Raw genomic sequence first — 16,404 nt, 5'->3', positions numbered from 1 at the left:
CGTCCAAGTTTTTCGTTTAGCCGACACAAGCCTAGCTGAAAGCATTTGGGTGGGATAGGCACACACAACAGGGAGGTGAAGGCAGGAGACACAATGGTTTGGATCCAGAAAATGATGGGGTTCCTTCAGCTAACACAACAGTTCTCCCTCCCCAGCTTCTGTCATTCATCAGTAGCCAACTGAACAGCCCCCTAATAGTAAGGCAGCCCTCCAGAGCAGGACTCCGGTGGTACAAATGGCAGGCGCTGGAAGGCAAAACCAACCCCCCAACCAATGTATATGGAAGCAATTTGTGTGTGTGCACAAGGACTTTTCTGGGTCCTTGCCGCTGACTGCAATTTGGAGACCAAATCAGGCATGCCTAATTTTTGCTGAAATCAATGCCTCTTCTTCCCACTAATGGTAATGGAGGTTAGGCACCCTTGACTTGCACATCCTAGGTAAGTTGGATCATTCTTTTTTTTTTAATAAAAAAGGTAAAATAGATCGCAGCATTTTTCAGCACTACAGGATTCCCTTTCATGCAGAAGAAGTGAAATGCAGAAGATGCAGTGAACTGAAGGAACTGAAATTAATTAAATTCACCTCCTCATTCTTTCTGGGACTCGAAAACTTTTTTCTTTAAACAGTTCATTTCACCAACAGAGATTGCCTCCAGTGAACGATGTTGCTTGCCTGCAATTTTGGGCTAGATGCAAATGACTTCTTTGGCATGTTCTTAACAGCTCTGATGGAAGCTGATGCTGTGTGAATTCAGAAATATAGATATGAAATTGAAAGATTGAAACCCTGTAGCTAACTCCTAAAATTTGAGAGGGTGGGAGGATGCACTCAGACTTTATTCAAGAGATTCATAAGGGTTTCTGGAATATAACTGTTTCAGTGCAGAGGTGTCATTCCCTTCTAATTATGATTACAATCCACTTATGATGGCTGTTTTGAAGATGCCGTTTCCTTGCACTCCTGTGGGAAGGACAATTGTAATTAAACCAAGAACGTTGTGCTCCGTTTCTTTCCATCAGGGCTGACTGACTGGCTCAGAGACAAGGAATTTGAAGAATAATCTGGCATTGTTGCTTTTGGATGAGAGCACTACCAAATGTCATCCTTCCTAGCTCTAGTTAGAGAACTCGGTGTCCTAGAGAGAGAGAGGAGGGCGCTTTCTTGTGTATCAATATGCTGTTCAAAGGTTCCTTTTCTTTTTTATGAGAAATAATCAGATGAGAAAGATGAGTCGCTACACCTCTGCCAAAAAAAGAGAGGAAAAAGTTCCTTCTGAACAAAAAGCAGCACTGCAAATAAATGGTGGGTTTTGTGGGGTCGGGGGCCTATCAGTCCAGTTCCTAAGCAGTAGCGAAACAGAGCTGAATCAGAACTGTGTACCATTCAGTTGGGCTGCTGCTACTTGGACTGCATTGTTGTCAAAGCAGAACAGGACTCTCTGTTCAGAATACCAAAGCTTTTCTCCTAAGGTCAGCCACTGTGTTTCCTTGTACCAGCAGTCCTGCATGCAACTGGAAACCCGCAGAGCCAGGAGTAGGAAACCTTTTCGCAGCCTGAGGGCTGCATTCATCAAGGGGGGCATTCTGGAGGCTGCGTACCAATGATCTAAAAGTGGGAGGAGCAATGGATGTGGCTCTTTACCTTAGAATAATAGAATTGCAGGAATGGAAGGGACCTCGATGGTCAACTAGTTCAGCCCCCCCTTAATGCAGGACAATTTTGCCCAACCTGGGGCTTGAACCCACGGCCTTGAGATTAAGAGTCCCATGCTCTACAGACTGAGGTATCCCTTGGTATTGTAGGCTGCATTCCATCCACACAAAACCACTGGTTTTGCTAGCTAGGGAAGATGGGAGTTGTAGTCCCAGAAAAACAGCTGGAGAACCAAGTTTGAGAAACAATGATACAGAGAAATAGGACTGCAATGAGACCTTACTGAATTTCAGAAACCACTGTTTACTGCATTTATCTATCACCTATCTGTTTGTACAGTATTTGTCGGATGTTGTAAGAAAAAACTGCTTCTTTTCCCTTATGGGTACTCAAGAGCCTGTTAAGATTCCTGCTCCGTGATTGCAGTCATGGGATTGAGAGGAAGGAGCTAAGTCAGAATGCTCCATGTGTGTTTATATGTAAATAAAGTAGATTAGCCAAAATGCTGAGCTACTGAGTTCTGTCACGCGAACTGCGAAGGCTCTGTGGATGCCTAAGTGTGCTGATGTCTGTTGGCATTGGTCGCTGTGATGTTTAGGCAGAAGAAAGCTTTTTAAGCTACCGAACGATCAACCAGGAGGCAAAGAATATGCCAGTCGGACATGTGTCTCTACCAGGCTCCTACTCAAGACTAGGACAGGCTCCTGACAGAGCCCCTATAGGGTCCTTTTGAAGGTTCTCTATCGATAGGAGAAAATAACAGAGGCCAACCAAAGACTATTGAGAAGCAAAGCAGCTAGTAAGCCTGATCTTTATTAACTGTTGTAACAGGGTGTTCACAACCACATGCAGGAGGCAGGAGGGACCCCGAACAATGGTGCGCAAGCCCTTATATAGACATTTGAAATTGCCCACCCTGGAGCACAAGACCCCCCCCCCCCAATACATCGTACATACATCACAGAAGGGGTGGTCTACAACAGAATCCTGGCCGGCAGGAAACCTGTTGATGGGTTTACCTGGCTGTTAATGGACAGCCTGGCTATTCTTTTGTGATGATAAATAATTCTTGAGTCTTGAGTCCAGGTCACAGGCTCACCCTATTCATATCTTAAATGTGCCCTTAAGGCAGGATTTGTGAGCAAAGAGACAATGGGGAGGTTTTCCCCATTTCCTCCCTCCCTGCAGAGAAACATTTTTGGTCAATTTGGGAGAGACTAAATGGTTTCAGGACTTTTCCCTGTACTGTTTCAGACATATGGTTTATATATTTATGTATGTATTTGCTTGGTACATTTATTTTATATCTTGGACCTTATAATTCTCATAACAGACACTTCGTAAAGCGAGTTCTCCAGGCACTGTACAAAATCACTTAAGAACCAAGGGCCGTATACAGCGCCCTTGTTCCGTTTGCGCAAGGATTTACACTTGCACAATGAAACTCCTCTTCCCGCCCTTTCCATATCTATTTCATAGGGTTGGGAAACCCCTGAGCAGACTGAACGGGTGGAGATGAGAGGGGGAGAAGTTCAATTGAACAAGGGTATATATCCTTGCACTAGTGGAATTGAGAGACTTGGCATAACTTTCAACACAAGCCATGGTAATAATGAAATCCTCAAATGTGTGACACAGGAGTGTCACCAAACGTAATTGTTATATAATGAAGACAAAGGAAGGTTCACCTGTGATTAATTACAGTTGCTTAGCCTTCCTGGGGAGCGGGGGTATGGGCTATGTACTTCTGCATTGTGAGCGAGCAAACGATAAAATCGTTACAGTTGTTCTAATTTGTGGAAGGCAGTCTGTGACAGTGTACTAGTCGATCTTTCTCCTGCAGCTGTGTTGCTCCTTGGCAGTTGCGTAATTGCTTTCACTGATGAGGTAAAGGGAAGGATGTGTGTGTGTGTAGACTTCAAAATGCTGAAATCTGAGAAAATGCTGAGGAAAGTTCAGCATTTATTATTGGGCTGTGTCTTAGGGGGCCTTATTTGATGAAGTCCCTCCCCATCCCGCACCAAATACAGTGGTACCTTGGGTTAAGAACTTAATTCGTTCTGGAGGTCCATTCTTAACCTGAAACTGTTCTTAACCTGAGGTACCACTTTAGCTAATGGGGCCTCTTGCTGCCGCCGCCGTGTGATTTCTATTCTCAACCTGAGGTAAAGTTCTTATCCCGAGGTACTATTTCTGGGTTAGCGGAGTCTGTAACCTGAAGCGTCTGTAACCCGAGGTACAACTGTATTGTAGTAATCCAGTGGTTTTACAGGGCGTGAACTATAAGTCTCTAAATTTCCGAGTGGAAGGATTACTAGGCTTCTGTGTGGGAAGATCTGAAAATCTTTCCCTCAGGTAGCAATTTGGTTGCAAGCTGTTAAATACGTGATAGAAAGCTGATGGCTTTCTAAAGCCCGCAGCACCCCTTCCCATTATTCCTACTTGCATTGTACAGTGGCACCTCAGGTTACATACACTTCAGGTTACAGACGCTTCAGGTTACAGACTCCGCTAACCCAGAAATAGTACCTTGGGTTAAGAACTTTGCTTCACAATGAGAACAGAAATTGTGCTGCGGTGGCGCGGCGGCAGCAGCCGGAGGCCCCATTAGCTAAAGTGGTGCTTCAGGTTAAGAACAGTTTCAGGTTAAGAATGGACCTCCGGAACGAATTAAGTACTTAACCTGAGGTAGCACTGTAGAGTTGAAAGGTACCACTAGGGTCTTGTAGTCCAACCCCCTGGAATGCGGGTGCTTTCGGTGCCGTCGAAGCCACATTGATGATCAGAAACAGAAATGAAGAAGAAGAAAAACCCCTCTCAGATTCTGGAGCAGCTTTCTGTTCCCTTCCTTCTTGCATGGTGGAAAAAGTCCACTGAACTAGTGGCCTTCGCCATGTTCAGTCCTTTAGCCTCAACCTGCAGCTTGGGACTTAAATTTACTTAAGTCCCCCCCCCCCCGTGTTTTGGGTCCCCCCATTCTCTCTCTCCCCCCCCCCCCCGCTTCCTTTCATATTCCATCTTCTTCACTAGCAGACTTAAAAAATACCTCAGAGAAAGAGTTGCTGGGTGCTGCTGGCCCTGTTGTGCACCAAAGCTCCCTAGTTCCAAGACCAGTCGGCTGGACAAAGGGCCAAATAAAGAACATGTATCAGTATGGCGATAATGTGCTGTTCATGTTTTGCTGCTGGCCTCACAGTATGGGAGTTTAAGTGGGGAAGGTGCTTTGCAGCTGTTTAAGGAGAAATTGGAGCACTTTGAAACTAGCATATGTGGGGAGGAAAGGCCATAAACAAGTGATTATTTACTCTTTTAAAAACAAAACAAAACAGTCTTTAAGAGAGCACAGTGGCTACTTCCCTTTGACAGCACAGTCCATTTTTAAGAAGCAGCGGTCTTAAAATTGCCTATTTGCTTAGTCTCTAGCCTCCCGTTTGGAAGGGTTATTTTGACATCATTACTTCTCAGTGGAATAAGCACGCTGTATTTTGTATGTGCTTATTGCTGCTTTGACTATGCTTTGGCGGAGTCAAGATTTGTCTTTTCGTTGTTCTTAAATTGCTCTTGACAGAAACATGTAAAGGATGAAACATGTAAAGGATGGAAAATGTTATTCAGCATCATATTTCAAATCCATGTTGAAATTCTTTGAGAAAAAAGTTTGTACGCTTAGACCTCGGGAAAGTCTCGCATGGTGGCTACTGAGAACACGAATACTGCTATTTTGCTCCTCTGTATGTGTTCAGGTTTGTATTATATTTGCATTATGCAAAAACGATACACTAAAGGAGTTCCTTTTGTGGCAGTGGCCCAAAGGACCACAATAAATGTGATAATGTGTACCCCTGTAAATCCTTGAGTGTGCTTCTAATAGAGAAGTTATAGTAGCCTGTTACTTTATGAAACTGAAGATTTTGCAAGTTGCTGTCTGCATTGGGGCAGAAATACAGCTAATACGTGAATCATAAAGATACAGCTCAAAGCTAGAACATAAGTTGCTACATGGTGCAAATGGCTACATGCAACACACGTTCCCAACATGCACACTAACACAGTGTAACAGAACATAGTGGGAATCAGAACTTAATCAGCAGAAATTGCCAGTGTTTATTGTGCATGTGTATTAAACATGAAATGAGGTAATGATGTATATGATTGCTGAAAGCTGAAATGCTTTGTTTGAAATTTTATAAATACAGCTGCCTGGACCACTGGGTGGGGTTATCAGCTTATCTCCTGAGTTTTATTGGGGTAAACTCAGGAGATAAGCTATTTTCTGGCTTGCAACACTTTGAAGGGTGGACAGAAATGTATCATCTTCAGCTTCTTCCCACCTACATTTCCCACCAAATTTCAGCATATGGAGCTGGTTCATGCATAACACTAAGTGCAAACACAGAAGCTTAAGTGTTCCCAGAGAGATTATCACAGCTGCTACACTCCTCTCTCAGTCCTCTGGCTGCTGTAAGCATTAAGTCATGGTTTGACTTAATGTGTTGTCTGAACCTGATCTTGTGGTTTATCTCCCTCAGACAAACTATGAGCTGTAAACTAGGAAAGGAGGGTGGTTGCAGCTCATGGTTTGTCTGTAGTGAAACATTTCACAACCTGTTATGAAGCTCCCCAAATCTCCTGGATAGTTCTGTTGTTCCAAGGCATGTTAGCCACAAAATAGGACAGGAATTGCTTCTCAATATCATTGGACGTTTTACCTTGTTTTTTTGTGTTTTTTTAAAAGTGGGAGTTATATTAAAAAGAAAAAAATCAATTCAGCTCCTAAATTCATGGTTTACAGCCCAGGCATCTGGATTTGGAAGAAAATAAAATAAATATAAGGGAGATTTTACCCTGTAGAGTTACTGGATTCGGGTGTCTCACATTATTGAACAAAGGACAGGTAGGAATTTGATTATCTTGGTTCATTGCTATAGAAATGCAACATACTACCCGTGAATCTTACTGTAGCAGTGAAATAAGTATTGATCGGAGGCTGGAAATCTGCATCTCCACTTGTGGTGCTGGAGCCTTTATTGAAAATGCCATGTTGTATCCAACGCTGCCATAATTCTCCAGAATGACCGAAGAATGACCGAAGAGGGCTACATTATTGCATCCTTAATTTGCATTAACTCTCCTATCGTTTTAGGTTATGCTGGCTGCTTCTTACTGGTCTCTCCTTGCACCTGCCATTGAACTGGCAGAGGACTCTGGAAAGTTTGGGGCCTTTGCCTTCTTCCCTGTAGCTGTTGGTTTCACTCTGGGCGCTGCGTTTGTGTACTTTGCTGACCTCATTCTCCCTTGGCTGGTGAGTAGCCCTTCCAACAGTCTCTATAATTTGGTGGCAGCCAGGAAAGTCAATCTTAGGTTCATCTTACATGTCTTGGAAACTGGTCTTGTTTTATTATATTATTGGGTTTATTAAGTAAGGATCCATAGACCATTTGCATCTTTTCAAGTGTGGCTGCGCCCCAGTCCTCATAAATTTAAGATAAACGGGGCACCGTGGCAGGACTTTGCTGCTGCTACTCTTAGTCTAGTTAGTATATGTGTTGCTAGTAACATACTGGTTTAAAACAGAGATTGGGGGGGGGGGATGTGGTCTTCCAGATATTGTCTGTCTCCAGCCCCCATCAGCTCCAGGCCAGCATGTTCAGTGGCCAGAAATGTTGTATTGCAGCCACATCTGGAAGGACACTGATTCCCCATCCCTTGTTTAAAAGTTTCTGTGCTCTGTGGGATATAGACGGAAACAAATACCTTTGCAACTTGGGACTGATGGAGATTTGGGGAATTGCTGCTATAGCAAATCCCTGCACCAAATCCTAATATTCTGTGTGCTTTGGTGGGTGAAATGAAGCTGGAGAAGCTGTTTCTTCCACTGGGTTCTGCTTGAGCAGAAGCAAGATACCTTATGGTGATCTGGTGAAGATATATATATTTCTGAGGACATATTTAACAGGGCAGCCTGCATATTTGCATTGCTCTTTCTCTTCGGGTTATGTGAATGAGAAATTATGACACGCTTTTTCATTTCTTGTTTGGTAGGGCTTGTTCTCTCTTCCCTCCCTCAACCCCTTCTGTTTTATTTTTTTGTTCAAATCCAAGAGGAGATTTTAGTTGGCTCAGGTAGCATTCTTCCCCTCCTTCAATTTGAAGATCCTGAATTGCTTTTTTGAACAACGTGTCTTGCTTCAGTCTCTTCTTAAGAGCCTAAACACAGTAATAGTCTCTGCTACTTGTAGGAGGAAAATACCGTTGGATCTCTCCCTGAAGGGACTGCCTCATGAGGCAGCTGTGCTTGGGGGCAATTATTTCTGATGGAGGTGGTTTAGTATTTTAGCAACTACTCATTTAAAGCAGTGCTATAAAAGGGGGTTGTTGTTTCTTTGCAGCAAACAAAAAAAATCAATAAATTTCCTTAGGGTTCTTTGGCCAAGCGTCTGGGCCAAAATAGCTGTACTCTAAAGATATTAATGCATAGCTGGCAACCGTCCCTTATTTGGTGGGAAACTCCCTTATGCCAGCACTGTGTCCTGCTGCTGTCCCTTATTGATGATGTTCCTTAAATTTCCCGGGTTTCAAAGGAAGCAGCTCCTCTCCCTCTCTCCTTGACCGCCAGGGAGGAGGGACGCTTCAGCTGTGTTGATTGGTTGCATTGCTCACCCAATAAGTAGTCTAAGAACAACTGGGGTATGGAGCTTGCATGCCTTGTGCCGATCAAATCGGCAGTGTTGGCTGGGGACTTGCCTTTGCTCAGCGCTTCCCAGCGGAGAGGTGACGTGGTTTTTCTTGCTGCATCCCCTTTGCCGGGTTGCTGCGCTGTGGGAACCACCACTTGAGGCTTCGTTTGGCTGCTGGCTGGGCTTTCTGCCTTTGGCTCGGAGGGGTTCAGAAGCCGAACATAGCTGTGCTCTGAAAATCCCTTATTTTGGCTGCTGATCCCTTATTTTCGAGACTGCTGGTCCCTTATTTTCAAATCTGTAAGTTGACAGCCATGTATTAACGAGTACCTCAGTTACCCCCCCCCCTGCATAAGATGGAATGTGAAATTTCCTGATCACAGCAGGGAACTCTTTTTGTCTGCTCATTTTGTCTACTTTCTCCCCATCATAGGGAAGATGCTTTCTTTTAAATTTAATAAAATGCAGTAAAATGGCTACATATAAATTCAATAAATCAGAGAACGCAGCGCAGCGCAAAGCAATACAATACATAGTGTAAGAACAGCAGTTCCAAAGCAGCTCAACAAAAAACCAGCCATATTATGTTGATTGAAACCTGAGAAAATAACATAGTTTTTTAGTCACCTGCCTGAAGCAGGTGCCATGCAAACATCATTCTACATAGTCTTAAAACATTGGCAGTCCATATTGGTTCTTCACAGGGATGTTTGTGAGGCTGGTGAGAGAGCTTTGCTTTCTTCTTCATAGGGAAGATGGTTTAATAGAAAATCTAGTGTTTCCATCTCTGTTGGCTTCTCTCTCCCTCACCCCCAAGCTCTTTTAAAAGGGATCTGGTTATAGCAGCCAGCTAAGACAGCTATTTCTATTATCCAGGGTTGTAACGAGGGGGAAACCCTTCTCAGATTACAAGGCAACATCAAATCAGTCATGTTTTTGTATTGTATCTGACAAAGTTTTCAGCTCTGAAGCCAAGGAGCAACTTGAGGACATCTTGTTGGATACTTATTTCACTGTTCTAGCTGCTGTATTATGTTTTTTGTTTTGCTTTGCTCTTCTGAGCGCCCCAGTAGATTTTTGGAAAGCTATGCTGGTTTATGGTCAATTAAGTTGGAATATGAAGATGTACTTTGTTTCAGAAATTCCAGCAGTAAGTTCCAACAAAGAGTGTTCATGTTATTTACTTTGGGTAATTACGTTCTCTTTATCTGCACACAGTACTAGTTAATGACTGGTAAATGACATTGTAAGAGCCCTGGTGAAGCTGGCCAAAGAGCCATCTTGTTTTCACAGTGGCCAACTGGCATTGAGAGGCATAAACCATCAAAATAGCATCTCCTGTCTTTGCTCTGAAATGTGTGGTTGAGGCTCCCTCAGAATAAAAGGATTCTTTAAAGATGACCCTGAGCTATTTTTATTGTTTCATCCTGGCTACACTCCGTATCTCTGCTCTGCACAGTAGCTGTGGGGGAATTTTAGCATACTTAATGTAAAGAAAAGCCTATTTCTGCACTGAATTCTGGCTAAACTCTTTAGACATGTGCATTGATCTTAAGGATCAACTCTTAAATACAGTGGTACCTTGGGTTAATAACTTAATTTGTTCTGGAGGTCCGTTCTTAACCTGAAACTGTTCTTAACCTGAAGCACCGCTTTAGCTAATGGGGCCTCCCGCTGTCGCCGCACCGCCAGAGCACGATTACTGTTCTCATCCTGAAGCAAAGTTCTTAACCCGGGGTACTATTTCTGGGTTAGCGGAGTCTGTAACCTGAAGGTACCACTGTATATTGATCTTGAGGATCACCTCTTGCACTATCTCAACTTGGTTTCCTGCTTTTCCTGTTTGCTCTAGGAGTTTGTGTGTTAGCTGCTGATGGAGAAAAATGGCAAGTGCAAGATAGTTTGGAAATGGGTATTGCTATTACACTCATGAAACTCAGCGATGCCTGAACCAGTCTCTGATGGAGTGCAGGTTGCTGTGATTTGAAATGCTACTGCCCTTTGATGCCCTCCTGAACTACAACTCCCATCAGCCCTACCCAGCATGGCCAGTGGTCAAGGATGATGGGAATTTTAGTCCAAGAGAGTCTGGAGGTTGTCATGTTTGCTGCCCTTGCCTTAGTGCATGTCATAAATAATAATAATGCAAACACACATGTGTTGAGACTCTTTGGATTGCAGTAGGAGACTTGGCTTTGGCACCTTCTTCCTTGGCTTAATAGGATGCTGAGACAAAGTGCTACCAAGTAGAAAGGAGTGGTGGTAGAAACATAGTTTTGAGCAAGCGGGAGGCGGGATGCTGAGCTAAGTTGACCATTTCCTGTGGATGTTGTTAGAGTTGACTCTGAAGAGAATCTTTGACAGGAGTGTTTTGCCTAGTGAAGATGTTACATAAGGGGCACGAGAGAGAATGCGTTCCTTCTCCTACTAATGATTTTAAAAACAAACCCAGCTGCATCTTTTAAACAACCATCTTGCATAACTTACTTGGTGCTAGTTACAGATAGGTAGCCGTGTTGCTCTGCCATAGTCAAAACAAAAAAAAAATCCTAATTCCTGTGTGTATCTGAAGAAGTGTGCATGCACACGAAAGCTCATACCAAGAACTGACTTAGTTGGTCTTTAAGGTGCTACTGGAAGGAATTTTTTTTTGTTTTTACTTGGTGCTGTCGCTCTTATTATTTATCTCCAAGAGTATTTTCAAACCTCCAACTAAAAAAGAAAAGAAAAAAAAGATAGTAGCATGGCACTGTACAATCAAGTCATTAAAACACCATAAAACACAGAACAAATGACAAACATGGAATCAAATTAATTGTCTAAAAGTGCTTGGTGAAACAGAAACGTTTTCAGCAGCAGAAGAAATATCAGAATACCTAAATTGTAGATGCCTGGCTTATTTCAATAGGAAATCTGGGACAGTCAGGAGAGCTTCTCCAGATGGTCACAGTGATTTGGCTGGTGTATAAGCGACAAGGTGGTCTTTCAGGTAACCTCATCATGGTAGGAGAATGGCTTCAACACATCACGTTGTAATAATAAGCACAGTAAGATCACCAGTAGGGATGCGGGTGGCGCTGTGGGTTAAACCACAGAGCCTAGGACTTGCCGATCAGAAGGTCGGCGGTTCAAATCCCCGCGACAGGGTGAGCTCCCGTTGTTCGGTCCCTGCTCCTGGCAACCTAGCAGTTCGAAAGCACGTCAAAAGTGCAAGTAGATAAATAGGTACCGCTTCGGTGGGAAGGTAAACGGCATTTCCGTGCTCTGTTCTGGTTCGTCAGAAGCGGCTCAGTCATGCTGGTCACATGGCCCAGAAGCTGTACGCCGGCTCCCTTGGCCAATAAAGCGAGATGAGTACCGCAACCGCAGAGTCAGTCACGACTGGACCTAATGGTCAGGGGTCCCTTTACCTTTACCTTTAAGATCACCAGTACAGTTGCTAAGAATTAGCACAACTCTGTGAAGAGGAAAATGTTTTGACACACATATGTTGCACTGTAAAATGTGGCGCTGCTTCCAGAGTCAGAAGAAGTGTCTACTTCCCTGATGCAATGGAAAGAATCGTGGGGAACCCATCTAGATATAGCTCTGCATTTTTCCAAGGATATTGCTAGAGGTGGAGTGGGGTTCCTCTATTAGTATTCCAAGCACAGCAGTTTGGCAAGGAGGGAAAACACATTCTCTGTGCTAGATAAACACCCAAGCAAGCAGGAAGCTTGTCTTTTGAGGACAGTCAACTTCAACTAAGCAAACAACCCCTCTGTTTAGTGAGTAGACATCTAAGTACATTTCTTCCATGAAGCAGAACAATCAAAGCAGCTGCCTTGCATTGTTCCTCCTCCTTGTAGCATGTTCCCAGTAAATTAATTCTGCCTTGCCATGGGATTCTACTGCTGGTATTCCTTTCCTTCAAAGAAACAATGCACTCCGCTGTGAAGCAGAACCGTCAAGGCCGCTGTCCTATGTTGATCCTTCCTACGTTTTGCAACATCTTCCTACTAAATTAATTAACCCATGTCATGGGACCCCATTGTTAGATTTCTTTTTAAAGGACTGGAGCATTTTACTTTTCTTTCTCCCCCTCCAGGATGTGCTGCATGCAGTATTCTATCAAATAGCAAGTGGGCTGCATCACCGAAACGATTAAGGGCGTCCCATCCCAAGCCCATAGGAATGTCCTGCAGCGATATTCTAGGTGTTGTGCTCCAGGGAGTGCTAATGTCTCAGTCCAAAGAGTTAAAAGCCTTTCCTCCAAAACACTTGCCCAATGGAAACAGGTAAAGCATTAGCATGATAACTAGTTTCTAAATATCGACCCCTCTGAGACTGTTCGATTGGCCTAAGGATTTTATGAGCAGTCAGGATGGGACCAGTTGCAAGGTACCCACCACCTCCACCTACCCAATGGCTCAGATATTTCTTAGGCCAGGAATAGGCTGATGATGACATTGGGAGCTCCCAGGTCCTTGAGAAGCCCCCCACCCCATGTTTTAATAATAATAATAATAATAATAATAATAATAATAATAATAATAAAATTTTATTTATATCCTGCCCTCCCCAGCTGAAGCCGGGCTCAGAGCGGCTAACAACTGTAAAGTAATACAGCATTCTAAAATCAATTCATTATAAAATCAGTTCAAATCAAATTAATGGCAACCATTGGGCTAGATTTCTGTGAGGAATTACCAAAGGAGGCCAGAGGCCTGGTGGAACAGTTCTGTCTTGCAGGCCCTGCGGAAAGATGTCAAGTCCCTCAGGGCCCTAGTCTCTTGTGACAGAGCGTTCCACCAGATCGGAGCCACAGCCAAAAAAGCCCTGGCTCTGGTTTAGGCGGTTTAGTCCAGATTAGGTAAAAAATTATGAAACCAATATCACACTATGGACTTCAAATTGGTTTTGAACGATATATCACCTAGCCCTAACACATAACATGACTGGTGATATTTTGCCAGGTCAAAAATTATGAAACAGATATCACAATATGGACTTCAAACCAGTTTTGAATGATATATCTATATATTGCCCAGCCCTAATCCGGACTCTAGTGGGAAAGTTATGTTTTCCTGTGACTCTTCTAGAGGAGACGTTCCCCAGCAAACATAAAATAAAGGAGTTGCCTAGTTTCTGAATCAGAAGTGATTTAGTTTTGTCTGACGTGGGTCCGTTAGCAAAAGAAAAATATGTTTGTTTGAATATTGTGGATGCTTAGCTACTAATACAGCAAAATACAAGATTAATAACTATTAAAGGTATCGTTTCAAGTGATAAACTGTTAATGTTTAGAAGCCGTACTATCAGGAGGCTTTCCTTGCCTCCCTGATAATGGCTGGGATTGTTCAGTCTCATTAGACATTTCGTCTTTGAGGATTTAATATAAAGTCCAGAGTTTAAAACAGCCCCCAGATTCTTAAAAGTAATTTATATTTTTAAAAAATGCACCAGTTATTTTCAAGCTGCCTGAAAGCAAAAAAGGATAGTAATTTTTCCCTGCTTCTAAGCACCAAGAGCAAATGAATTAACAAAGCTCAATAGCAAAACCAGTTGTGAATCCAAAAAATCATTACAAACTTTTGCTATTAACACGTTTCAAAGTCGTCGCCATGCACATCAGAGAAAATGTTCCCTAATGTATGAACGTCCTTCTAAAAAGTTTGTCATTAACTTCTACGCTCATTAACAACAGCGTATCATGATATTATTCTGAATTCCCTTGCTAGACCAAACCTATTAGCATAGCTGCTTTAGGACAGTAAAACTTTATTCTTGTATTTCCATCCCCCCTCCCTTTCCCCTCAAACTTATTCTGAGAAAAGATTTGGTGTCCTCTGAAGAACACATCAAAACATCCCTTACCTTCAACTATCTGTTGGAACAGTTAATAAAAAAGCATTTTGCATGAGTTGGATCATTGCATAAAATGGAGCAATGTGTTATGGATTGTAGCATGAAATGGGGTGAAAGCCACTTTAATGAAAGATGGATAGTACCAAATGGCTTAGCTTAGAGTCTGGGAGGGCAAGAGTTAACATCCCCGTGCCCTTAAGGAGACAGTCCATATGTACATGTTAAACAGTTTAATAAATTGTTCTGTGCCCACTTACGTTCACAAAGATGTGAACATGAGCCCAAATACTTTCATGTGGCAAGCGAGGGGAGCAATATATTATTATTATTATTATTATTATTATTATTATTATTATTATTATTATATTTATTTAGTTGTTGAAAGTTAAGAACATTGCTAATAGCAATATATCTCAGATTCTATAGCCTACGTATAGTGGGGGTATTTAAAATGAGAGTCGTCAAAGCGATCCATAGTTAAAAGTAGAAGTTGGCAAATGTGAACTCTTTTTTTTGCTCTTCAAAATATGGCAACCCTAAACTACTACTTTATTTTTGAGTGGCCTTCATTTTCTGCCAAACATAATAGGATGCAGGTTTGTTCAACTTGGGTACCAAAAAGGATGCTTCTGATGTGGCGCTGGAGATGAGTTCTTGGCGTGAAAGATTCAAGCTGTTCTGTAACAATAGATCTATTCTAAGGCAAGAAAGGTTGCAAATAGATCTGTAGCTGGCCTATCAGGGCGAACTATTTATTTATTATAGTCTTATTTATCGTATATTCAGATAAAATCTTTTGCAATGATTTCAGTCGAAGTAAAATACGTAAAGCAGATGCTACAGATTCTCTCGAGGGACCGTACAGTTCTTTGTCGTACAGCCAGATGTTTGAATTACGTGATGGTCTTATAGCTTTGCCAATGTTCAGGGAGAGAGCCCTGCCTTCAAGAGAGACTAATGGAGCCTGCTGCAGGTCGATACTGCCTTGGGCAATAATTCAATACTCTGTAATCATACACAAACTCTGATAACAGGAGTTAAAAGGGTGCTTATTACTAAAGTGCACAGCTCAACAGAAACAAATGGTTGAATAGTAATGTGGGCTGGATTCTGGCCTGATAAATTTCAGTAGCATGGAAAATGAGGTAATGTGCATTTAATTCCTGGGTTCCTAAAAGAACATTTGTCATTGGCTATGGATTAAGATTAGGAAAGCTCACGATACTGAGATCTAGGAAAAGAGCCACTATCTTCAGTCAAGGATGGTAACGATGAAAAAGGGGGGGGGTCCACTTTGGTTTTGCTCTTTGTTTTCCTCCAAGCTATTAAATTGATAATCTGACACTGTGTTTGCATATGTAGAATACAAAGCATCCTATTAAATGTCATGCTTTTTGCACAACCTGGCAGTGATACACTGTTCCTCTCCTTATCAGCCAACAGTTGAATTTAGCATGATAGTGAGATGAGACTAAATGTGCAACCTTTCTCTTCCTTGGGGATGTGCTGCTAATCTTCCTTGCCCTTGTTTAAAATGAAGCATGGCCTGAACTCTCTGAATAGCAGAGGAGCCTTTGCCAGTGTGTAATGTAAACCATTGGCTACTGTTGTCCAACCCGCCCCCCCCCAAAATGTGGTTGAATTGCAACTCCCATCTGCCCCATCCAGCATGGGGAGTTGTTGTTCAACAGCACCAAGGAAGGCATTTGACTTAGCCATCTCTGTTGTAATGGCTTGAATCTTACGTTACTTTAATCCATAATGGATTGTGCACCTTGCTCTCTCTCTCTCTCTCTCTCTCTCTGTGTGTGTGTGTGTGTGTATTCCATTGCTGCCATTTACAATTGGTAAGCTGGTCACCTGTATTACCCAGCCAGAAAACGAGGATAAATACCACATTTTTCTGTGTATAACTCACCCCCATGTATAAGATGACCCCTGTTTTGGGGGACTTCAGATTAAGGAAATGGGGGGAGATTGCCCACTGCTTACCAGCCTTACCTCCGCTGCCAAACACATGCCTCAACGAAGCCACCAATCGTCTGCCCGCTTGCCACCAGCAGCCACCAGTCGCCCAACCAATTGCCGCATCACCCAATTGCCAGCAGGCCTTCACACAGCAACCAATCACTCGCCCAATTGCCGCTGACAATATCCTGCTTGTGGCTGCCACCAATCGTCCGTCCCCTCTCTTTACTACCCGTGTATAAGACAACACCAATTT

The 16,404-nt window shown here is 42.8% G+C and overlaps 1 protein-coding gene across 5 annotated transcripts in view; it reads left to right on the top strand.

Annotated features, from left to right (window-relative positions):
* SLC39A11 (solute carrier family 39 member 11) overlaps window positions 1–16,404 on the top strand; it is a 257,070-nt gene that overhangs the window by 14,608 nt on the left and 226,058 nt on the right. For 3 of the 5 annotated variants that reach the window (XM_083727728.1, XM_083727727.1, XM_083727729.1), the window contains one exon: window positions 6,800–6,958. The exons of the other annotated variants lie outside the window; for them this stretch is intronic. In XM_083727728.1, the coding sequence (XP_083583854.1) occupies window positions 6,800–6,958 (159 nt within the window). The remainder of the gene's footprint in view (window positions 1–6,799; window positions 6,959–16,404) is intronic. 5 annotated transcript variants of the gene reach the window in all.

The sequence above is a fragment of the Podarcis gaigeae genome (genome assembly GCF_964106915.1).
Source record: "Podarcis gaigeae genome assembly, chromosome: 2".
Classification (NCBI taxonomy): Eukaryota; Metazoa; Chordata; class Lepidosauria; order Squamata; family Lacertidae; genus Podarcis; species Podarcis gaigeae.
The sequence above is the reverse complement of the archived record's forward strand: the minus strand, read 5'-3'. Positions and strand labels throughout refer to the sequence as shown.